General features: G+C 39.2%; 1 protein-coding gene across 1 annotated transcript in view; it reads right to left on the reverse strand.

Annotated features, from left to right (window-relative positions):
• RSF1 (remodeling and spacing factor 1) overlaps nucleotides 1-26,861 on the reverse strand; it is a 156,984-nt gene that overhangs the window by 91,285 nt on the left and 38,838 nt on the right. The window contains exon 2 of the mRNA XM_008020259.3: nucleotides 15,530-15,621. Coding sequence (XP_008018450.1) covers nucleotides 15,530-15,621 — 92 coding nt within the window. The remainder of the gene's footprint in view (nucleotides 1-15,529; nucleotides 15,622-26,861) is intronic.

Raw genomic sequence — 26,861 nt, forward strand, 5'->3', positions numbered from 1 at the left:
CCTAGGGAGCCAGAAATTAGCTGTGTCTATCAGAGACTGTCTATAACGGTGAATTCTTGGGTTCTGGAAGCAACCAGATCCTAATTACATTGGTAATTCATATTAATTCCCCATGTTCCAACTTGATTCTGACCAAGAAGTCTTATAATTATAATTTGGTTTTACATGCAATTTCTCTTGAGGGAGAGAATGTTCTAATATCTAAAACATGAACAATTTGACATAACATTCATACCTATTATCACCATAAATCATTATTCTATAATACTTGTTCTGTTTGATTCTCTATAAATCTAGCTGACAGGTCAGGTCCTATTGCATTCTCCTGCATGGTGCTTGAGGGACAACCGTTCTCCTGATACAACACCAGAATCAATGTTTAGTGCCTTCAAGGGTGAAAGTCAAATATGTGGCCAGGGAGGCATCCTGGCCACCAGTCTACTGCCATTCCAATACCCCCTGCATCTTTTCCTCCTAACCTCTACATACAGGTAAACAAAGTGGAGGATGAGGATGGAAAATGTTGGGCAGGAGCTTTTTTAAAGGTTCCATATCAGCTCAATATATATAGGAAAGCTGACTTCACATGCCTACAGAGCAAATATATAGACTTTATCTCAGTGGGATCATTAACTGATTTATCTTGGATTTATATAAACAATCAAAGTACCAATAATTCTTTCGGATAACTCATAAGAAATTTAAAAAGAGATGCTAAGAGCCTAAAGTCTCACCCCTGGGGGGAGGAGCTAGTTCCAGTCTGAAAAAACCCAAGGCTCTCAAAGGAATTTACTTCTGATTCCAGCCAACATCTGACTGAAAACAGGTCCCAGACTTTCCCTTCCCATTTATTAAACAAACAAATTTAAAATTGTAAATCCTTCTTCTGTCCCCTTGAGATGCATGTGTATCTCCTAAGACTCAGAATATCTTTCTGAAGGACCTGAAGGCCATTCCTCTGAAATGTAACCAACAGACAGGGCCTTAGTCTACCAGTCTCTGTGAGAAGGTAGATGCCTAATTTCCATTAATGCTAGTTAGAAGACAAAAATGACATAATCATAGAAAATCAATAATGCTCTTAGCTGCTTTTTAAATTTTTCACTTCCATAACTTGACTAAAGCTCCCCCATTCCTCCCACTCCTTTCCCTATTCCTTCTTTCTCCCTTATAAACACCCAGTCACCTCTGCACAAATTCGAACACAACACAGCTCCTTCCTGTACTGCGATAATTACTAAGTAAAATCTGTCTTTATCAGCTTTAACTAGTGTCAGGCTTTATCTTTGACAAGGGGAATCCTTGGAGATCATTTAGATCCAAATCCTTATTTTACAATTGAGAAACATAAAGTTGATAGAGATTCACTTAACCAGTGATTCCACAAATATTACTATGTGCAGACTAAATGGCAGTAACTAGTCTAGGAGCTCAGATACCGTGGTGAAAAAGACAACCCACTGAAACTGATACAGGAGATAGAAAGAAATTATTTAGGCAGACAGTGAGGGCAAGAGTCCTCAGCACAACTTCCCTTCTAACAAAAAGCGGCCCAAGAAGTTATTTATTTTTCTAACAAAGAACAGCCTGAAAAATCGAGCTGCAAACATAAATATGGAAGCTGAAAGCTTGCACGGGGGAAGGCTGGCAGCTGTGCCAATAGAAAAGGGCTACCTGGGGGCCAGGCATGTCCACCATGGAAACTCTATCTTCCCTTTTTCATTAGCACGTGCACAGTAACAAAGAAATGGGGAACATGGCACAGCTCAGGCTGAAAACTCACCTGCATAATAAAAGACTAAGGTGGGGGATGCCAGAGATTCGCTCCTATGCGAATGGCACACATGTTCTTAACTTTTTTCATGCCCTATGTAGATCAGACACCACCTCCCCACCATTTCATCTATAAAACCTGCTGCACGTCACGGTGGATTGGCAACCCATTTTCCTGGGACCCCTCTCTGTGGCTGAGAGCTATTCTCTCTTTTGCCTATTAAACTTCCACTCTTAACCTCACTCTCTATGTATCTGAGTCCTTGATGTCCCTGGCTGTGAAACAATAAACCTTGGATGTCACCCCAGATGAGGTCGAAAACTGTCAGAGGCATCTGAACCAGAGCAGCTTCATGTTGAATAGGAGCTGAGCAAAATAAGACTGAGACCTACTGGGCTGCATTCCCAGGAGGTTAAAGCATTCTAAGTCACAGGATGAGACAGGAGGTCGGCACACGATAAAGGTCATAAAGACTTTGCTGATAAAACAGTAAAGAAGCCGCCCCAAACCCCCCAAAATCACAAGATGGCCACAAGAATGACCTATTTGTCCTCACTGCTACACTCCCCCTGGACCAAAACAGCCTACAAAAGAGATGGCAACACCAGAAAGTTACCCTATATGGTCTAAAAATGGGAGGCATGAATAATCCATCCCTTGTTTAGCATATAATCAAGAAATAACTATAAAAACGGGCAAGCAACAGCCCTCAGGGTTGCTCTGCCTATGGAGCAGCCATTCTTTTATTCCTTTACTTTCTTAATAAACTTGCTTTCATTTTACCTTATGGATTTGCCTCGAATTCTTTCTTGTGTGAACTCCAAGAACACTCTCTCTTGGGGTCTGGATTGGGACCTCTTTCTGGTAACAAAATCGCCTTTGCAAAAATTATACTAGTGAGAACATTATGGCAATGGGGGAGGTCTGATCTAGCCAACTCCCATCTTGCCTTTAATCTGCCCTTAATTATTCCTGGGCTTAAATTTTGGGAGACATTTAGTTTACAATTTAAATGACAAAGGCCCTTCCCCAAAACTCAACTGCCTTTGTAAAGCTAATGAGACACCACTAGGCTAGGAGGACAGAGGAGCCTGAACTAACTAAGCTGTGCAAACTTGTCCAACGCGTGGCCCACACCAGGATGGTTTTAAATGCGGCCCAATACAAATTTGTAAACTTTTTTAAAACACGAGAATTTTTGTGTTTTTTTAAAGCATATCAGCTATCATTCACGTTAGTGTATTTTACGTGTGCCCCAAGGTAACTCCTCTTCTTCCAATGTGGCCCAGAGAAGCCAAAAGACTGGACTTCCCCGGTACAGGTAAAGGACTGCCAGCCATTATTCAGAAGGTAAAAAGACATGCAACTTCTCCAATTATTACTGCAGATAACATCACTATTGTACAACCTAAGATTGGCCTTTCGAGAGGTCTTTCCAGGTTTGTTGCATGTCTAATGACCAGTGGCTCCACCTGGACCTGCCAACCTGTGGCCCCACCCAACAACAACCAAGTATGCAGGAAGACCATTTCTCTTGCACCTCCAATCAATAAGCAGTAAGCACCCCACTGCCTAGCCACCCTGCCCCTTCCCCTAAACTGTGTTTGAAAAACCCTAGCCCCCAAATGCTAGGGGAGACTAATTTGAATAATAATTATGCCTCTGGTCTTCCCTTTAGCTGGTTCTATCTTGGTAAAACTCTTCCACTATTGCAATTCCCCTGCTCTGCATGGACAAAGGGCATTCGGTGGTTCTACCATTATGATGGAGGTTATATCCTATGAGGCAGTCAAACAGGAAAACTAGTAAGAAAATATCAAGCGCTAAAAATGATATGCTGAAAATAAAAAACAGTAATGTGATACAGAAAGTTTGAGTACTACTTTGGGCGCTTACTGAAGACCTCATTAAAAAGTTGACATTTGAGACTGGAGTAAATGACTCATGCCTGTAATCCCAGCACTTTGGGAGGCCGAGGTAGGAGCATCACTTGAACCCAGGAATTTGAGACCAGCCTGGGTAATGTAGGGAGAATCTGTGTCTACCAAAACTTTTAAAAATTAGGGCTTGGTGTGTGGTGATTCACTCCTGTAATACCAGCACACTGAGAAACCAAGGCAGGAGGATCGCTTGAGCCCAGGAGTTTGAGACCAGCCTGGGCAACATGGCAAAACCCTGTCTCTACAAAAAATGAAAAAGAATTAGCCAGGCATGGTGGTGCATGCTTGTAGTCCCAGTTAAGGTTGTGGGGTTGGGGTGACGGGGCGGGACTGAGGCAGAAGCCAGGGAGATGGTGGTTGCAATGAGCTGAGATCACACCACAGCATTCCAGTCTAGGTGACAGTGAGACTCTGTGCCAAACAACAACAACAACAACAAAAACGCATAAAAACAGAAACTAAAACTAACAAAATCAGCAGGCATGGTGGCTCAGGTGTGTAGTCCCAGCCTGGTATGGCAGTACACACCTATAATCCTAGCTACTAGGGAGGCTGAGGCGGGAGGATTGCTTGAGCCCAGGAAGTCAAGGTTGCAGTGACCCGAGATCTTGCCACTGCACTCCAGCCTGGGTGAGACAGTGAGATTCTGTCTCAAAAAAGAAAAAAGACCAGTGTAAATTAACTAGACTAAGGAGGCAAGTGGCAAAAGGCAGGGCAAAATAGATAACCAAAGGCCAAATTATGTAGGTCAGGGTAAGGAATTAAGATTCTATTTCAAATATGATGGGATACCACTAAAGGATTTTAAATAAGGGGAAAATAGTATGATCTGAATTACGCTTCATTTGAAATCATGGCTGCTGTGTAGAAAATGGATTGCAGAGGGGCAAGAAGAGGAAACTAAGAAACCAACCTGAAGGCCAATGGTGGCATGCATTATGAGGGTAGTGGGGATCAGAGAGAAGTAAGCTGTGATTTGGAGGTAGAATTATCAGGACAGCTGATGGAACAGATGTGGAGGGCAAGTGGAAAGAAAAATCAAGGGTAACCCCTGGATTTATCAAGGTTCCCTGGCTTGAATAAACAGGAAAAATGCTTTTAACTAAGGTATTAAAACTGGGAGAAGGAAGTTAACAAGAGATTTATTTGTATATAAAGATGATGGTATGTATCAGACATCTAAAAAGTGTGTTGCTGAAAGTCATTCAGAGATCTTCTGACTGGGTCACACTGTCTTTACTCAAACCTTTCATATCTGAATCAAGATTTTTTTTTTTTTTTGAGACGGAGTCTTGCTCTGTTGCCCAGGCTGGAGTGCCATGGTATGATCTCAGCTCACTGCAACCTCTGCCCCCCAGGTTCAAGCAATTCTTCTGCCTCAGCCTCCCAAGTAACTGGGATTACAGGTACGCGTCACCACACCTGGCTAATTTTTGTATTTTTAGTAGAGACGGGGTTTCACCATATTGGCCAGGCTGGTCTTGAACTCCTGACCTCGTGATCTGCCTGCCTTGGCCTCCCAAAGTGCTAGGATTACAGGTGTGAAGAAGAATTTAATAGCTGAGCTCTGGGAAGTGAAGAGCTGCATCTTACTCATATTCATATCCCTTGACAAAGTTTGAGACAAAGAGCAAGTACAAAACAAACATGATGAGTATTCAAAAGACACACAAAGGTACTGTTTTTATCTTAATTTTAAAAAATTATCTTAACTAGCAATAATTTCTTTAGGTAACACAACACATCCTAAAGAAACTTTTCAGGCCAGGCGTGGTGGCTCACGCCTGTAATCCCAGCACTTTGGGAGTGCGAAGTGGGCAGATCACCTGAGGTTGGGGGTTTGAGAGCAGCCTGACCAACACAGAGAAACCCTGTCCCTGCTAAAAATACAAAATTAGCCGGGGGTGGTGGCACATGCCTGTAATACCCAGCTACTAGGGAGGCTGAGGCAGGAGAGTCGCTTGAATCCAGGAGGCAGAGGTTGCCGTGAGCTGAGATCACACCACTGCACTCCAGCTTGGACAACAAGAGCAAAACTCTGTCTCAAAACAAAACAAAAAGAAACTTTTCAAATTTTACTAGAATAATAACATTTTTTGCATATTTACTATGTGCCAAATACTATTCTAAATACTTTAAAATATTAACTCAGTAAATTCTCATAACAACCTTTTCAATAATTCCACAAACATTTACTATGTGCAGACTATATGGCCGGAACTAGTCAAACGCTTGGATACCATGGTGAAGAAGACAACTTGTCATCATGGAGGCACTAAAATGGGTAAACTAGTAAGAAAATATCAAGCAGTGAAAATGCTACACTGAAAAGAAAATAGTAACATGATAAAATTCTCTAACAACCCTTAGATTGAAAGTAATGTTAACCTCAGGAGGAAAGTAGGGCAAAGTGGATATGTACTTTACTCAAAGAATGAGAGAAACAGGAATTGCAATAATCATTCTGGAGGACTGAAGCATTTATGGAACAGTGCTACGAGACATACCCCGTTTTAAATACTGGAAGGGCAAAGATGGATTAAAAGTCTCTGCTCCAAGAATTTCAGAATTCAGAGAGGAAGAGACAATTCGTAAACAAACAATTATCAGGGGAGAAGTAGTCAGTGAGTTATCTACAAAGTGAGTAACTGACATAGGTATAAAGTACTATGAAAACAGAGAGGAAACACTAACTCAAGCCAAGGGATGAAGGGAGACCGAGGAAACTTTTCTTCAGGTGGTAACATCTGTGCTAGGACCAGAAGGATGATAGAGGTTTAAATGGATAAGGAGGTACAGCTCATTTCAGAAAGAAAAAAAACTTTTTTTTTTTAAGGGGAGATGTGAATGATTATGGCATGTTCTGTCAAGATGGAGTTGAATACAGTTCTTTATGCTAGAGCTCTAGCATAAAGGCTAGCATAGAGCCCTGGCATAAACGTTTTTGGGACTGGCAATGGACAGAGACAAGACCATGAAGGAAGACAGTGAGCAGGTCTATGAAAGTGAGTCATGCCTAGTAAATATGGAGACCCAACGAGGCTCTGGAGGTACTAATAGGAAATAGTCCTGGGGCCAAGCGCGGTGGCTCACACCTGTAATCCCAGCACTTTGGGAGGCCAAGGCGGGTGGATCACGAGGTTAGGATATCGAGACCATCCTGGCCAACATGGTGAAACCCCATCTCTACTAAAAATACAAAAATTGGCTGGGCGAGGTGGTGCATGCCTGTAATCCCAGCTACTTGGGAGGCTGAGGCAGGAGAATCACTTGAACCCGGGAAGTGGAGGTTGCAGTGAGCCAAGACTGTGCCACTGCACCCCAACCTGGTGACAGAGCGAAACTCCGTCTCAGAAAAAAAAAAGAAAATAGTCCTGTTGGCACTGCAGGACAGATAGGAACACAGATTCTGATGTCAAGAGAACAACTAAAGCCTGTTGTAATAATTCAAAGGAAAGGTAACGAAGCTTGAGCTACACTGTGGCAGAGGATATTCAAGAGAAGTCAGATTCAGGCTGAGCGTGGTGACTCATGCTTGTAATCCCAGCACTCTGGGAGGCTGGGAGATCACTTGAGCTCAGGAGTTCAAGATCAGCCTGGGCAACATAGTGAGACACTGTCTCTAAAATAAAAAAATTTTAAAAATTAGCCAGGTGTGGTAGTGTGAGTCTGTAGTTCCAGCTACTGGGGAGGCTGAAGTAAGTGGAAGGATCACTGAGCCCAGGGGATCAAGGCTGCAGTGAGCTGTGATTGAGCCACTGCACTCGAGACTGGGCAACAGAGGGAGACCCAGTCTTTAAAAAATAAATAAATAAAAGCAGTAACAAGTTTACATGGTTTTACCACTCACAAAAGAACTTTCACAGATTCCATTTTTAAGGGGCTGTCCAGCAAAACCACAAGATTTCTGAAAAAAGTCCAATTCATCTTTCTTTTACATTATACATAAGATTTCTTTTCAATGCAACATCCATCCATCTGTTGAGGAACACAGGTTGTTTCTACCTTCTGGCTACAGTGAATAATGCTGCAATAAACATTGGCATACAAAGATCTGTTTGAGTCCCTGCTTTGGAGTAATTATATATGTAGGAGTGGAATTGCTAGGTCATATGGCAATTCTGATGAGCTTTATGAGGAACTGCCAAACTCCTTTCCATAACAGCTGTACCATATTACATTCTCACAAGGAATTTAGGAGAGTTCTAATTTCTCCACAAAATCAGCACACTTAATTTAGAAAAAAAAAAAAAAAATAGCCATCCTGTTAGGTATAAAGTGGTATCTTACAGTTTTGAATCACATTTCCCTAAGGACAAATGATGAACATCTTCTCACGTGTTTTTTGATCTTTGTGTATCTTCTTTGAAGAAATGTCTATTCAAAATTTTGCCAATTGGGTTGTCTTTATGTTGTTGAGTTTTAGGAGCTCCTTATATGTATCTCAAACATTAAATGCTTATCAGTTATATGATTTGCAATATGTGCAATTTGCAATATAATTTCTTCCATTCTGTAGGCTGTCTTTTCACTTTCTTCATAATGTTCTTTGATGTACAAATGTTTTAAAATTTGACAAAGTCTAACTAATCTATTTTTTATGTTATTGCTCAGTCTTCCGGTTTTCTATATAAGAATCCATTGCCAGATCCAAGGTCATGAAGATTTCCCTTTATTTTTTTCTAAGAGTTTCATAGATTTAGCCCTTATATTTAGGTTGTTGATCCATTTTCAGTTAATTTTTCTATAAGATATGAAAGAGTGTATCCATTGTATTTTGCAAGTTGTCATAGTTCAACAAAAAAGTATTTTATACTATAGGCAACAGTCAAAAGATATTTTAAAAATACCACCAACCAGGTGCAGTGGCTCACATCTGTAATCCCAACACTTTGGGAGGCCAAGGCAGGAGGATCACTTGAGCCCAGGAGTTTGAGACCACACTGGGCAAACGTGGCGAGATGCCATCTCTACGAAAAATAAAAAATATTAGCTTAGCATTGTGGCACTTGCCTGTGGTCCTAGCTACTCAAGTGCCTGGGGCAGGAGAATCACTTGAGCCCAGCAATTAGAGATTATAGTGAGCTATGATTATACCACTGCACTCCACCTTGGGTGACAAGAGTGAAACCCTATCTCTAAAATAAATACATAAACAAAATACAAATAAAAATACCACAATAAAAACTCAATAAATCTTATATACTGCATTCTTCCATCATATTCAGCTCAGTCGAAAATCAAGAAAAGTATGTCATTAATATAGTAATACTTTACAATGAATTCCTAAAACTTTTTATAGTCATGAAATTTTAAGAAAAGACTTTTTTTCACTTCCACATTTATCTGCTTAGTGAAAGCAATGATAAACAACTTTAAAATGCTATTTTTATGTAACTTATTTCAAAACACACTGACATTATACTTACAGGCATTCTTTACTAAGCAAGTTCTGTGACTATGAAGGAATAGTACCTTTTCTATTTTTTTTAAGATGGAGTCTCACTTTGTCACCCAGGCTGGAGTGCAGTAGTGTGATCTCAGCTCACTGCAACCTCTGCCTCCCAGGTTCAAGTGATTCTCCTGCCTCACCCTCCTGAGTAGCTGGGATTACAGGCACCCGCCACCACGCCCAGCTAATTTCTGTAGTTTTAGTAGAGACAGGGTTTCACCATGTTGGCCAGGCTGGTCTTGAACTCCCGATCTCTGGTGATCTGCCTGGCTTGGCCTCCCAAAGTGCTGGGATTACAGGCATGAGCCACCACACTCAGCTGGAACAGTATATAATTGATATTTTATAACTAAAACAAATCTTGCACACTTGAAAAAACAATTCAAGAGCACTCTTGCCACAGGAGGTTTCCCAGATATTAAGGTATTTAGCGAATGCGTCTCTGTGGGAAAAATATTTAGGTATTTTAGTATTACAAAACATTCATTGGACCATCTGAAGTCACACAGCAGTTCAGTAGAAAACTAGAGAAAATGCAACCTAACATTTCTACATCCACAAGTATAAATAATTTGACCCAAGTTCACACCAATTTCCAAAGGAATGCCAGCCATAGAAGAGAAGAAAACTTCTCTAAAATTACTCTCCTGTTGCTTTGGTAATTTATTATTAATATTTAAAGAATATTTGCTGGGTTCCAACTATTTGAAAGACACTATGCAGAGACTATACCTTCATGAAAAAACTTATACACCTAGTAATTAGCATTGTTCACGTAAATGTTTTCCCCAATACAAATCCAGTGTCCTTTCTGCACTACCACCTGCAATTCAGTTATGAGAATAAATCCTGGTTGCTCATACATTAGCACAGAGTAAATGGTATTCTCTAAGGAACATTTTACAAAGTTAAATGCTTCATATAACTTTGTAAAAGTTATATGAAGATGCTAAGGCAGGGCGCAGTGGCTCACGCCTGACCATCCTAGCCAACATGGTGAAACCCCGTCTCTCTACTAAAAATACAAAAATTAGCTGGGCGTGGTGGCGTGTGCCTGTAATCCCAACTACTCAGGAGGCTGAGGCAGCAGAACTGCTTAAATCCGGGAGGCAGAGGTTGTAGTGAGCCAAGATTGAGCCACTGCACTCACTCCAGCCTGGTGAAAAAGCAAGACTCCGTCTCAAAAAGAAAAAAAAGAAAAAGAAAATCCTTTGCAATATATAAAGCATTAAGCATTCATGCTCTGCTATCAGACAAACCCATGTTCAATCCTTGCTTTACCACCTGGTGTCTGTGTGACCTTGGGAGTAATTTACCATTCTATGGTCCAGATTGTGGTAAGAATTAAATGGTGATGCATGTTAAAAAAACCCAAAACAAGCACAGCACTGAGTTTATAATAAGCTGTCAAATATTATCTATTATCATTATTATTAAAAAGTTACAAAGAAACTGGAAACCTCATAAATTGCTATCAGTACAATATAAATTGCTATGGTACAGCCGCTATGGAAAACAGTTTGGCAGTTCCTTAAAAAGTTAAACACAGAATTACCATATGACCCAACAATTCTACTCCTAGTTATATACAGGAGAGAAATGAAAATACATGCTCACAGAAAAACTTGTACACAAATGTCTATGGCAGCATTATTCCTAATAGACAACAAAGTAGGAAACAAGCAAATGTCCCTCAACTGATGACGGATACATAAAAGATGCTATTATCCATATAATGGATTAGTATTTGGCAATAAAAAGGAATAATATGATACATATTATTTATTATTTATGATACAATGTACATAAACCTGGAAATCATTATACTAAGTGAAAGAAAATAGGAAAGACCACATATTTTATTATTCCATTTATAAGAAATGTCCACAGTAGGCAAATCCATACAGATGGATACAGGGGAAAAGGTGGGGATGTGATTGATACTGATTGATAATAGATATAAGGCTTCTTACTGAGATGTTAGAGAAGTTCTGGAATTAGTGGCTATGTTTGCACAACATAGTGAATACACTAAAAACCAATGAACTGTACACTTTAAAATGGTGAATTTTATGTTACGTGAATTACATCTCAAAAAATAAAAACACAAAATACTAACAATGCAAATAAAGAGTATTAATCTTAATTTACTTTTGAGAAATACAACAGTAAAGGAACATCCAGTTCTTGTCAAAATATAACCAAATTAAAAAATGACAAAAAGCGGCCTTTATGATTTGCTAACAGATGAAAATGGGTCTTTCTGAAATTGCTGTTTAGATCAAGGGCATCTATTGCCAAATGTATTCATTTTCAAGGGATTTCTAAACCTAATACTAGGTACTTTACTTTCAAGGGACAAATGAATACGGTCATTTCCTGTTGAGGGGTAGAAAAACACCCCAGAAAAGACACATTGGGTTATTTTCTTTCTTTCTTTTTTTTTTGAAACAGAGTCTCACTCTGTCACCAGAGTGGAGTGCAGGGCTGTGATCTTGGCTCACTGCAACCTCCGTCTCCTCAGTTCAAGCAATTCTCCTGCCTCAGCCTCCTGAGTAGCTGGGATTACAGGCACCCACCACCATGCCCAACTAATTTTTTGTATTTTTAGTAGAGACGGGGTTTCATCATGTTGGCCAGGATGGTCTCAATCTCCTGACCTTGTGATCCACCTGCCTTGGCCTCCCAAAGTGCTGGGATTATAGGCGTGAGCCACCGTGCCCGGCCACATTAGGTTATTTTCTACTTAACGACATCATCTTTCAAGTACTGAGCCCCCCAAAATACTTTCTGTGTATTCTAAGACATATATTTGCTTTCATTTGTTAACATTTCTTTGAAACACTATATTTGATGTTATAGTATTTTTTTAAAAAACAACTCCTATTTACTTAGAAATTATTCTGAGGCTAAAAGAAATCAAGTGTGATTTCTTTTAAGGGATAACTTATGAAAAATCGGTTATCCCACTAGTTTTAAAGGTCTTCACATGGTTGTCTTCAGGGAAGAGGCAGGGCAGAAGGAAGTAGAGGTGCGTGTACTAAATTTGCGAAGGCATGTGAAGGCAAATTGTTACTTAGCATAGTGGTATTCATTATCCATGGTCAAGGTGTCTGAAATTGCTCATCAATCAATCATTAACAATCACAGAAAACAGGGGAATTTCATGGAAGCATAAGGGAAGCGTAAGGGTTCACTGGCAGAGAAATTTCTTTATGACTTGCCAAGTAAAAGGAATGTGAAGAATAAGGCCAAGGCCCATCCAACTAAGCAAGAGTTAACAGGTCCTAGCAGAACTGCTAGTTTAAATTTCCATTCAATGATTTTTTTTTTTTTTTTTTTGAGACAGGGCCTCACTCTGTCGCCCAGGTTGGAGTGCAGTGGCACAATCTTGGCTCACTGCAGCCTCGACCTCCTGGGCTAGCTGAAGCAATCCTTTCACCTCAGCCTCTTGCACAGCTGGGACTACAGACTTGCACCACCACATCCAGCTATTTTTTGTATTATTTTCTTTTTTTTTTTTTTTGTAGAGACAGGGTTTTGCCATGTTGCCCAGGCTGGTCTTGAATTCCTGAGCTTAAGCAATCTACCTGCCTCAGCCTCCCAAAGTGCTAGGATTACACATGTGAGTCACTGGGCCTGGCTGGGTTTCTTTATTTTTAGAAGGGTAATTGCACTGTAAAAGTAAAAAGTCATCTGCCTAGATTTTTGAGTTCCTGTCTACTACGGATGAATGTATGTTAGCAAACGCAAGATACAGCACAATAAAAAATGAATGCCCTTGGTTAAGCTCAGTTCCTAGACACCTCTCTCTATCTCTCTATCAATTATCAAAAGTTGTTGATTTTACCTTCCAAATAGCTCTTACATCCACCCCCTCCTTTCCATCCCTAGTGCCAAAACCCTAATTCAGGTCTCCTTATTGCTCAGTTGGATTATCACAGTAACCTCCTGAACACATGATTGCTAGGCCTCCACTCACTGTCATTTTCTCTAGGTACTTTGTATTACAGTAGGGCTAAGCTACTGGTTATTTCCTAACAAAATTTCTGCTCATTCTATAGGTCTTAGTTCAGCTGTCTTCAGGAATTACTAACAGGAGTTGACAAATACATGCCAATGCTGACTGATTTGTGTAATAATGTAGTCTGCTAAGTCTAGGCTTAGCAGGAAAGGCTTAGGTTGGTAATGTCTGCTATGAGCAAAGCAACAAGGCCTAGCAGATGTCAGATACTTGCTCTGGATTTAAACAGATATTTATATTAATTATATTCCATTTACTTCAAAAGGAAAAGAAACAGCTTTCAGTAACACATATGTACAATGATGCCACAAGGAGAAAGATGAGAGAGCCATAAGAGCCATGTAATGGAAGGTAAAAATTCCATCAGAAAACTAGCTAATGATTATAACTAAGAAATAAATATAACAAAGTTAAGCTTACTGGCAGTCAAGGGAAAGAAAACTAAAATTGTCTCAGTGATTAATTGATCCATGTAATACTGATGCATAAAAGATTAAAAGAGGCCGGGTGCGGTGGCTCACGTCTGTAATCCCAGCACTTTGGGAGGCCGAGGCAGGCGGATCACCTGAGGTCGGGAGTTCAAGACCAGCCTGACCAACATGGAGAAACCCCGTCTCTACTAAAAATACAAAATTGGCCAGGCATGGTGGCGCATGCCTGTAATCCCCGCTACTCGGGAGGCTTAGGCAGGGGAATCGCTTGAACCCAGGAGGCGGAGGTTGCGGTGAGCCGAGATCGCACCATTGCACTCCAGCCTGGGCAAAAAGAGCGAAACTCCATCTCAAAAAAAAAAAAAAAAAAAAAAGATTAAAAGAAGCCGCCAGGATGGTGGCTCACACCTGTAATCCCAGCACTTTGGGAGGCCAAGGTGGGCGGATCACGAGGTCAGGGGCTCGAGACCAGCCTGGCCAATATGGTGCAACCCTGACTCTACTAATAATACAAAAAAAATTAGATGGGCGTGGTGGCGCACGCCTGTAGTCCCAGCTACTCAGGAGGGTGAGCCAGGAGAATTGCTTGAACCCGGGAGGTGGAGGTTGCAGTGAGCCGAGACAGTGCCACTGCACTCTAGCCTGGGTGACAGAGTGAGACGATGTCTTCAAAAAAAAAAAAAAAAAAAAAAAGATTAAAAGAAGCCTTCAAGAAGCCTTCAAGAAACTTACAATATACAAGAAAGAAAAATGTGAGGAACACTTCATCAGTGATATTTTAAAGCACTGGATTCACCAAGTCCTGGATTTTAATGCTGGCTCTGTCATTTTTAGCAATGTGAGACCAGTCAAGTTACTGTATTTAGTTTCTCAAAATCAATTTCCTTTTGAGTAAAATGAGGATAATCAGTATTTTAAAGTTGAGATAATGCAAAGAAAGCCCTAAACATCGCCTGGTACATAATGAACATTCAATATAAAACCATACGACAGTTTGTAAAACAGGGTTAAACAAATCCATGAAGGAACATCTTCCTGATAGAAGGACTCAAGGAGACAGTACTACTTGAGCTAAGACCTAAAGGACAAATAAGTTGGCTAGGAAAACAAGCTGATGGGAAGGTATTCCAGGCAGAAGATACCATATATGCAAAAATGCGGAGGAACAAAAAAGATGGCATGTTTCTGCATCAGTGGTCCTCAACCTTTTTGGCACCAGGGACCAGTTTTGCAGAAGATAATTTTTCCACAGACTGGGGGTGGTGTGTGGGAGGGAGATGGTTTTGGGATGATTCAAATACATTACATTTGAATCAACTAGATGGTCCCCATCTGGAAGTGATGGGAAATAGTGACAGATCATCAGGCAGTAGATTCTCATAAGGAATGCACAACCTAGATCCTTCGCATGCGCAGTTCACAATAGGGTTCGCACTCCTACGAGAATCTATGCTGCAGCTGATCTCACAGGAAGCAGAGCTCAGATGGTAAGGAGAGAAATGGGGAGGACCGCTATTGGTCTGTGGCCCAGAGGTTGGGGACCCCTGTTCTATATAATAGAGTCTAGGGGAATCACTAAATAAGTCTATGCATACTATGTGAACTAAAGCAAAAATGACAACATCCCTGAGCCTTATCAGTTTCTTATTTGATGTGATCAGGGTGATTGTAAGAATTAAACAAGAAAAGACATGAAAAGTCCTGAGCACAGTGTTAGGCACAAAAGAGCTATATTATTACCAAGCAGTAGGAAAAGAAGAGAATCATATACTTGTAGTCACGTGGATTTTGGAGCCATAGTCTTACTTTTAGTAAACTAATTAAAAATTATGTGTATTATAAAACATATCAATTTATGCTACAGTAGTATTTCAGTAATAGAGCAGGAAATTTACAAATACTAGTTACCTTGATCAAATATTTTTCCCATCTGTCTGCAGTAACAGATTTGCCAATCTTCCTCATCAGCTTCAAATGGAGCTCCACCAATTCTTTCGGTACTTAAAAGAAAAAAAAAATATTGTTAGCCAACAAAATAAAACATTTGTAAACATTTAAGATTATAAAAAAAATAACCTTCCCCAACCCTGGATACTTTCTCAAAACAGACAGTGTTGATACTAGCTAACTTTTAGACCTCTGAATCAAAAAAGCCTAAACTACAGCAAGAAATGACCAAAAACCATTTTCTTAAAGATAAGCAGGAATATTCACATTTTTCTTTCAAAACACCGTCAAATAAGAGTAAAACCTAATATAAACTACGAACTTTGGTGATAATTATATGTCAATGTAGTTATAAGATGTCAATCAGTTATAAGAAATGTACCACTATTGTGGGAGTCAACAGTAGAGAAATTGTATGTGTGTGGGGACAGGGATATATGGGAACTCTCCACACTTGCTGCTTAATTTTTCTGTGAACCTAAAATCGCTCTTAAAAAATAGTTTGTTAAAAAAAACTACCATCAAGTAAAAGCACTTAACTATACAACTAAAGTTTGTATTCTGTTTATCTGCAATAACAAATATTTGGTTCCCCTGCTGAGATTTCAAAGACATATACTCATAGAATTAGAAAGCAATCAAGAAATATGAATTCCAAGTTGATAGATATATCAGAAATTAAACTAACGGTTTCCAAACTGCTTTGGAAAACTCTTCCAATCTATCCCTTGTCTGATGTGTTAAACTTCTCTGTAGCCTTTCTAGGAATCTTTGCTTGACAAGCTTCACGGACAAAAAAATGACTTACTTTGCATAGCACTTAGTTCTGTTTTCTGGATAGTTCTAATTACTAGAAAGCTACCCTTACTCTCAAAATCTGCCCTCTGACAACTTCCTCTCCTAATTCTGGCTCTTACTCTCTAGTCTCAAAGAGAGTACTTTTAATCCCTCTTCTGTTGGAACCTTCAAATATTTGAGGACTGCTATTATCTTCCCTCAGATTCTCTGCTTTGACTGTAAACAATCAGAAGTCCTCTAAATATTATTTAGGCATGGTCTGATTGTATTTAATTATATTAATTAGACCAGAGGGACACATACGGCTGTCAAAAGAAGCATTTCTCTTTTTTATTTTGAAACGGTATCTCACTTTTTGCCCAGGCTGGAGTACAGTGGCACAATCTTGGCTCACTGCAATCTCCGTCTCCTGGGTTCAAGTGATTCTCCTGCCTCAACCTCCCAAGTAGCTGGAATTATAGGTGCCCACCACTACTCCTGGCTAGTTTTTGTATTTTTAGTAGAGACGGGGTTTCACCATGTTGGCCCGGCTTGTCTGGAATTCTTGATCTCAGGTGATCTGCCCGCCTTGGCCTCCCAAAATGCTGGGATTACAGGTATGAGCCACTGCACCAGGTCTAAAACGACCATTTCTCAAATCCCAAATACCACTAGTAACCTAAGAGAAATTACAGTATACTACCTAAGAAGATCCCATACTCAAATATATTGGCAAAATGTTGGATCAGAAAACAAAAAAGTTTTTCTTCTTTTTTAAACCACAGGACTGTTGTCTTTATCATACGCCCTTTGTGCATTGTGAATATCCAAAATAGGCACACAATCTGCAGCATTCTCTAACATATTTGATCCAGCATCTTGTAGGATACAAACACTCTGAGGGACAGGTTGGGAAATGATGACCTAATATTTTTCAGTCATTCTTTCCTTCCCTACTAAAGTTCCTTCTACATTTGAAACACTTTGAAATATAAAAACATTCACCCATTCAACTAATTTCAATGGGTCAACTATTAGTAAGAAACAGTCCCTCTCTCCTTAATGAGCCTACTTGAGTGAATCTTCATAGCAGGTAGAGTGGTGGGTTGGGGGTGGGAGTGGGGAGCATTCACAACAAGTAAACAGACAAATCTACTAAGATGTGAAGTATGGGGTTAAGGGTGGAATGGAGAAAAGGAGGGAAAGGGCATTGCTTGCACAAAAATAACAGATGCAAATAGCTAAAAACCCAAAAAGAACATGGAACTGGAGGAATGGACAAAGATAATTACAGCCTAATGAGGCCAGGCTCAGAAGTTTAGATTTTATGTAAAAGTTTAAGCAGGAAAGTCTGCTGCATTTTAGAAGACCTTAATGACTGAATTAGAGGAAGACAGATTTTTAAATATTCATAAAATAAGTTTTTATTTGCTTTTTTGTTTTAGGAGGTGGGGTACAGGGCCGAAGCTAGATATAAATTCAGGAAAACCTCAATCCAGAAGATAGGAGTAGCCTAAACTAAAGTAGAGGTGGTACAGAGAGAAGTGGACAGATCTGAGAAATATTTAGGAAACAAAATTATTAAAACTTAGTGATTGACTGGTTGTGCAGTGATAAAAGATCTGGGCTGGATTCTCAGCTGCCCCACCTATATAAGGAGACAATGGTTCTGGTCGAGTCCTTTAAACAATGAAGCTCAATTTCTCCATTAAAAAAGGCTGTGTTGGTTATCTCACAGAATTTTGAAACTGTATAGCATTGTATAAATATAAAACACGTTTATTTCTGTTGTGTTTTAAAACCAAGGTTACCTTCTTCAATTTCTCCTTTTCCCCAAACGCAGAAGTCTTGAGGGTTCTCCCTTCCTATACATCTTAAACTTGCCTCCTATTTCCTTCTTTCCCTAGGACATTACTATACCTTCTCGCGTCAGAAAAACAGCTATGGACAGTCTCCTGCAATCAAACCAATTTTCCAAAAAGACTGCTTTCATATTACTTCCCAGTTGGTAAGTATTTTTTATGGCTCCTAAATACCTACATAAACCCAGCCAGATTTCTTACCCTAGCCTCAGAGCCCCAATATTCAGTCTCATCCTAACTGCAATCCTTCTCTCTTACTTCCTGCACTAATATCCTCGATTTGAATCATTTTGCCAGCTAATGGTCCACTAAACATACTCAGCCCATTACCTATGTGGACTTTATTAAAGAGTTATTTATTGTTTTCTGCCCACTTGAATCATATTTATCTTTCAATGTCTAGGCAATACAAGTTCCAAAAGTCTCTGTGACAGATTTCTAGTACCAGCAACCTCTTTGTCCCTGGAATGCCCACTGTATTCATTACTGTCTGTGTCACTCATTTAGCAGTTGGCTAAAACCTTTGCACCAGTGTTTTACGCACGTCCCCCACCAGTGTTCTATGCTACATAGAATCATGAAAGATTTTGATACTATTGGTATTATTTTTTAAAAGCCATTACAAGACAAAAATAAAAGTGAATAAATATGTTTTCATCCCACTTTACAAATCTACTCATTGTTGATTTAGGCATGTACAAATAGATTATATATTACTTGATTTATTAGAGTACTGGCTCTTCTACAATCAGCACTATGCAACAGAAATGTAAGATGAGTCATATAATTTCAAATTTTCTAGTAAAATATTATAAAAAGTAAAAAGAGATTAAAATTAATTTTAATAATATATTTTATTTAATGCCCTATATCCAAAGTTATGTCAACATATAATCAATTTTTTTTTTTTTTTTTTTTTTTGAGACGGAGTCTTGCTCTGTCACCCAGGCTGGAGTGCAGTGGTGTGATCTTGGCTCACTGCAACCTCCGCCTCCTGGGTTCAAGCGATTCTTCTGCCTCAACCTCCTGAATAGCTGGGATTACAGGCATGCGCCACCACGCCTGGCTAATTTTTGTATTTTCAGTAGAGACGGGGTTTCACCATGTTGGTTGTTCTCGAACTCCTGACCTCATGATCTGCCACCTCGGCCTCCCAAAGTGCTGAGATTACAGGTGTGAGCCACCGCGCCCAGCCAATCACTATTTTTAAAGTATTACTTTCTTTTGTACTAAGCAAAAGATTTTACTTTTCGGACTATTTAAAATACACTGTGCATTTCACAATGACAGCACATCTCAATTCAAACTAGCTATATTTCAAGTCCTCAAGAGCCACATGTGGCTAGAGGCTACTGTACTGGATAGTACTGCATAGTGTAGACCTAGTATGCTTAAAATTAAAATTTATAACCCACTAAACATACCAATTGAATGAATATTTTGTTACAAATAGAACTGATACGCTGATAATCTTTAAGCGCACTAGTATAATCTGTCAATTGATAAGAAACAGGCTACAGGAAAACCAATCAACATTATAGTTTATTAAACATTAAAACCACCATACTTTTTATGCTTTAAAACGGCACTGTCTATTCAACAGATTGCTCCAGGATGATTGAAATGTTCTGTATCTGCACTTTTCAGTGCAGTAGCCATTAGTCACATGTGTCTACTGAGAAGTTGAAATGTGGCTAATAAAACTAAAGAATTCAATTATTAATTTTATTTATTTTTAATTATCTTAAATTTTAATAAACACGTAGTAAGTTGCTATGGCTTTGGACAGCTGTAAAGTATCAATCATATATATACATTTTTTGAGATGAAGTCTCGCTCCGTTGCCCAGGCTGGAGTGCAGTGGTGCGAACTCAGCTCACTACAACCTCCACCTCCTGGGTTCAAATGATTCTCCTGCCTCAGCCTCCCAAGTAGCTGGGACTACAGGCACGTGCCACCACACTTTGGCCTCCCAAAATGCTGGGATTACAGGTGTGAGCCACTGCGCCCAGCCATCAATCATATTTTTTAAATACACGATCATTTTCTGAAACACTGACAAGCTCTAAATTCATTTATCGCCTGTAAGATTTCTAAAATAGTTTCATTTCCAGAAGATAATTATGAACTTCCTTCCAAAGATTTACTTATTAACTACTTCCCATCAATCCAAAAAACAGTAGTATTTGTCCCAATTAAACTGAAATTCCTCTACCTTTTCACATGATAAATTTCATAAAATAACTTTTAACAAACCCTCTTCTTTCACAGGGCCTCAGGAGGTGAAAGATTCTGAAGGAGAAAGAAACAGTTAGGGGCTACGTGAATTCACAAAGGGTTGTAGGTATGAAGCAGCAGCAAAGTGGTAGAATCCCAGATTACATTACTGATCCAATTACTCGAAGATGTTTTATATTTTGACATTTTTCTAGGCATCTTTCTAGCACCATGTCTTAAAAATGTCACCGCTCCTGCAATTCTATTGTGTTACTTACAATTTTACTTTTTTGAATGGTAGAAATGTACAGCACCTCATAATGGCTAAAGACATAATTCTTATCATTCTTCAATAAAGTCTTCTACTTAAATTTAGTTTAAGCTTATAAGCAGAAATACAGTCATGAAAACAGTTGACTTTATCTAGGCCATTGATAAAAAACACTGATTTCAGATACAGTGATTCAAAGACAAGCTTACAATAAGCTTTCACTTACTGCCTTCTTTTTAGAAACTCCGTTGGGGGAGCATAGTTTTAGAATAATGAGACTGATCCCACAGGCCACTTGATCCTCAAAATCACTGTCATGTATTCATATACCTTATCTTCGAAGAGTTCACTTAATCATCCTAGTTTTCTGAAAAGCAAAGAAACAGCTCAAGACTATGAACTGTAACTTAGACGATCATCTAAAAAGGTATAGTACAGAAAGGCTGGGTTGCAGTGGCTCACACCTGTAATCCCAGCACTTTGGGAGGCCGAGGTGGGCAGATCACGAGGTCAGCAGATTGAGACCATCCTGGCTAACATGGTGAAACCCCGTCTCTACTAAAAATACAAAAAATTACCCGGGTGTGGTGGCGTGCACCTGTAGTCCCAGCTACTTGGGAGGCTGAGAATTGCTTGAACCTGGGAGGCGGAGGTTACAGTAAGCCCAGATTGTGCCGCTGCACTCCAGCCTGGGTGACAGAGTCAGACTCCGTCTCAAAAAACAAAACAAAACAAAACAAAACAGAAGTATAGTACAGAGATTCCAGCTAAGTATAAGCTCACCTCATTACCATTGCAGGAAAATATAAATCTGAGAATAACTGTTATACAGGTAGATAAACCAAGGGGTATCTGCTGCTCCAGTTTAGGTTTCTGAGTTCTATTGAGAATTATACTGTTGTTCCCATATACATAAACACACCAAACATGGCTCAGATTATTTCAGAACCAAAAACTAGAAAATTTTATCTGCTACAAAGAAAGTCATCAGCATACTACAAATATCAGCATGGCTTGAGGTGGTGATCAGACCAGCAATTCAGAAAGAAGAACAGTATTAAGAGAAATGAAACCCTGTAAAACTGCAGCACCCTGTGAAACCACCCTTCCTGAAGAAGAATTCCTTAAAGAGAGGCACGGCCTCTATAAAATGAAGTGAATAACCTACACAGCAGTCAGTCTTTAAAGCGATACTCTTTGCTTATACTTACAACCACCATCCTGGTAGAGGGAATTTGTGGTACTTGAGGCAATGGCTTCCAGTACCAGATGTCTCCAGCTCCAATCAGATGACCCCATTTCCCTCTTTCTATTCTTTCTAACTCAATTTAATGATCACAGAGAGGAGTTGGGGGGAAGAAGGAAAGGGACAGAAAGAGTCAAAACAAATTTAAAAAGAGTGATGTGACAGTACTTAAGGGGGAAGGAGGGATTTTTTCCCCCAAACTAATTTCTTTCCCCAGTAATTTCAATCTAGTGAAAAGTTCAAAGACTAGTACACTCTTTACCTAGATGCACCACTTGTTAACATTTTTGCCACTGAAAGGGAAACATATGACACACAGTTAAAACCATCAGGAAATGCCTTTTTAATAAAGATGACACCATAAAGATAAGAAACAGCCAACCAAGCCAAGGAAGAAGGGAGCATGCCAGGAAAAAGGAAATGCAGGTGTAAAAGTCCTGAGGAGGCCAACAGCTTCTTCCAATGTGGCTAGAAAAAGAAAAGGATACAAGATGCTGCTAGAGAAGGGAACAAAGGCCACGTCTTTGAGCTATGTAAAAAGTTTAGATTTTATTCTAAGGGTAATGAGAACCCACAGGAGGAATGCAGGAAAGTGTCATGATTTAAGTTCTTAAAAGATCACTCTTTTAAATCCAGGGTCTGTTTGACAGGGGGCAGGAAGCAGGGGTAGATGGAGTTACTGAAGAAACAAAATTGTACTAATGCTGAGTGACGGGCACATGAAAGTCCATTATAAAACTTACTACTTTTATATATTTCATATTTTTCATAATTTAAAAATGTCCATAGGATAGAAAGATTACTTGGCTGCACTGTGAGGAACAAATTGGAGAGGGTATAAATATGACTAATTAGGAAGACATCGCAATACTTCAGACCGGATAATGATGGCTTGGACTAAGGCTGTGGCGCAGAGATGTAGGAAAGTACCCTGAAGGAAAATTGCAAAAATTTACAACTTTTCTAAGATTTTAAAACATTTTCTAAGAAGCACCTTTGCCAATCCTAATCCAAATAAGTGACTGCTTTATGTGTCCCGTACGATGATCCCTATTAGTTTATTCGTTCTGAAAAGCAGCAATCATGACTTTTAGTTTAATCACACTCATATTTCAGAAAGGCAATAGGTACTCACAGACATTTAATAATCAAGTCAAATAAATGTATTTGTACCACATTTTGTTTCTGACACTTTTTTTTTTTTTTTTTTGAGAGACAGGGTCTCACTCTATCACTCAGGCTGAATTGCAGTGGCACAATCGTGGCTCACTGCAGCCTCGATCTCCTGAACTCAACTGATCCTTCTACCTCAGCCTCCTGAGTAGTTGAGATTGTAAGCAGGCACCACCATACACGGCTAGTTTTTGTATTTTTTTTTGTACAGACAGGGTCCCACTATGTTGGCCAGGCTGGTCTCAAACTCCTGGGCTCAAGCGATCTGCCCGTCTCGGCCTCCCAAAATGCTGGGATTACACCTGTAAGCTACCATGCTTGGCTGGTTTCTCATACTCTTCTTCATTTCAAAAGTCACATATCATTTAAAAACCTGCACTTAATATAACAACTATGACATTACTAAAAACTACGTTATATGTATATTACAAAAGCACTAGAAAGTCAGGAGAGAGGGGTGCAAGCATTGAATTTGTCGTTCATAATTGAAGGAATTACACAAGATGATATAAAGTCCTCCAGCTCTAATATTCAATGTCTATGTCTAGGTATTGAGGTATGTATTTATTTGCCTTATAACAAGGCAACAGTTGATAATACCATCTTAGAATTTTGGAACTGGAAGCAATGATCTAATTGACACACTTTGACAGACTGGAAAACTTAGACCTGAGATGTGACAAGACTTGCCCAAGATGGAAAAAAAAAAAAAAAAAAAAAAAAGGCCAGGAGGAACCCAGACTTCTAGCCTTCTATTCCAGGGCTCTTTCCAATGTTTCTCCAACTTTCAAATGGATGAAGGAATAGTTCACAAGACCTAACTTATGAATCAAACCACTCTTTCTGCACAGCTTCGTATCTCGTTTTTGATATTTGGTTGTTCCTGTCTATGCACCTTGAGGCATTATCCATTTCTAAAACATAACCCTGTCAAACAGTTACTGTGGAAACAGAAAAATTATTAATACTCCTTCCAATCCATTCTCCCTTTCTTAAAAAACAGCACTATTGAGATGGAATGCACACACCATACAACTCATCCACTTAAAGTGTACCATCCAATGGCTTTTAGTATATTACATTATTTATTTAACAGTGGTAAAATATATTTACTATGAAATTTGCTATTTTAATCTTTTTTTAGTGTACAATCAGTGGCACCAATTACACGCCCAGCATTGCACAACCATCACACTATTTCCCAATCTATTCTTACAGTCAAATTTTGAAGCAGCCATTCTACTTCCAAACTGATTTTGGAAAATTTTAAATACAAAAAGCAGAGTCTGCTATAGTATATATGCTCAATGTGGGGAAACGCTCGTTCTTGGAGGAAAAAATTCTAAATCTGGTCCTCTAAATCTTACTTAACCTTACCTGTCAAAATCTTATTCCTTTATATTTAATGTCTCTTGCTAGAGAAAAATTAATTTAAAATTAAATTACACTTTTCTCTTCAGTGGTGTAATATTTTTTAAAAATTCAAAAGCAAGTGTTGTTACTTAAAATGTAATATGCTATCATAGACAATGCCCAACCTACAAAGTGGCTCTATCCCACTGAAACCCACACAAAACTTTAAACCACCCAGTTACCCCTCAAAAACTAATTTTATCAATAATGTTTACTACAATAGATAAAATTATCTTGTAATTTTAATATTTAAAGCAGAAAAGGCAGGTACACTAGCTAAAAAAGTGTCTTAAATTTATCCCAAATGCTGATAATTAAGAGAAAACAAATACTTAGATTTCTGGCTAAGATCAAGTGTAATATCGGTTCTTATCAGTGTAATATCGACAACAACAACAAAAAATACAGAACACATGAACTACGTAAAACCAGGAAAGGAAAAGAGAAAGAAAATAAAGGTAAGCTCTTTAACTTCATATAGTCCTAATTATCTTTAAGTCTCCAGTCCTGATGATCTATCTTCTATCTCCTCTTCCTTTTCTCTCATCCTTAGATGTAAGCTCCATGAGCACATCCACCTGCCTTTTTCATCACTGTATTCCCAGCACCAAGCACAGTTCCTACTTAATGGTAGATACTCAACTATTTGAACTGGAACAGGGACAAGAAAATAAAAAGAGAAGGAAAGCAACAGGGAGAGCGGAGTAAGCAAAGTAAAATATTTCTGCAGACAGCTAGAAAAGAGAGTTCCAGGCTGGGCGCGGTGGCTCACGCCTGTAATCCCAGCACTTTGGGAGGCTGCAGCGGGTAGATCGCGAGGTCAGGAGGTCGAGACTAGCCTGGCCAATATGGTGAAACCCGGTCTCTACTAAAAAATACAAAAATTAGCCAGTCATGGTGGTGTGCACCTGTCGTCCCAGCTACTCGGGAGGCTGAGGCAGGAAAATCGCTTGAACCCGGGAGGTGGAGGTTGCAGTGAGCTGAGATCGCACCACTGCACTCCAGCCTGGCCATAGAGCGAGACTCTGTCTCAAAAAATAATAATAATAATAGTAAATAAATAACAAAATAAAATAAAGAAAGAAAGAAAAGAGAGTTCCCAGGCCAGGTGCTGCAATGGCTCACACCTGGCAGATCAGCTTTCTCATGTAACTGGGACCATAAGCATGTCCCACCCATGCCTGGCTAATTTTTAAATTTTTCTGTAGAGTTCAGGTTTCCTTACTATAGCCCAGGCTGGTCTTGATCTCCTGGGCTCAAGTTATCCTCCGGGCTCAGCCTCCCGAAGTGCTGGGATTAACAGGTGTGAGTCACTGTGCGCAGCTCCCCTACACCCCTCAAAAAAGATGCCGGGCATGCTAACATGTGCTTGTAGTCCTTAGCTACTTGGGATGCTGAGGGAGGAGGATGCTTGAGCCTAGGACTTCAAGGCTATAGTGAGCTATGATTGCACCAACTGCGCTTCAGCCTAGGTGCCAAAGTGAGACACTGTACCATTAAAAACAAACAAAAACGGGGAAAATACCTTCAACAGCATATTAAAAGATTCCTTTATGATTCAAAACCATAATTTTAGGTGTTACAAAATCAGTAGATGTTTCTTTTATAGACAATTCTACAGAACTACAAACTTATAAGAACTCCATTTCATGGTGAAATTTATATTCTATCTTTACTCCTTGCTAATTAGTGATCAGCTCATACCTTTTTTTCAGTTAACATTCATTTGACAAGCAGAGGTACCTAGATGGTAGCATACTATGTCATCTTATAATTTCCTGAGATTTTACCATAAAGCAGAATGAAATGAGCTCATTATAGTTTCTAGTTATTTCAATAAATTAGAAAATGTATATGAATGCACTTTATATATCATAAAGCAACACCCAAGCCAAAGTTACCATTATTCACCAGCAGATGGTGATCATGTCTTACTTAAAGAAAAATTCTGACACCTTATTCAGGGGCTAGCCAGCCAACTGCTAAAAATGATCAATAAGCAAACTAGAGTATCTGAATAAAATGCTGGTGATTTTTAAGTACAATCAAATGGAACATCAGCAAACACAAGCAATAAAAAACAGGTTTAGAAGTCTGAAGACTTCTAAAGGAACCGTTTTCTCTATGTGAACATTTGCAAACTGATAATTAAAGATAACAATGAATGCGTTTCTGGCAATCCTATATAGATTATTAAACCACTCATTCCACACTGAACTTCTTGAATTACAGACAGAAAAACTTCTGCCCAGCAAAATGGTGACACTAAACCATTTAGAAAAAAACACAAGGACAGACTAGTACAATAAAACCCCATGACCTCATCACCTCACT

The sequence above is a fragment of the Chlorocebus sabaeus genome, chromosome 1 (assembly GCF_047675955.1).
Source record: "Chlorocebus sabaeus isolate Y175 chromosome 1, mChlSab1.0.hap1, whole genome shotgun sequence".
NCBI classification, from domain to species: domain Eukaryota; kingdom Metazoa; phylum Chordata; class Mammalia; order Primates; family Cercopithecidae; genus Chlorocebus; species Chlorocebus sabaeus.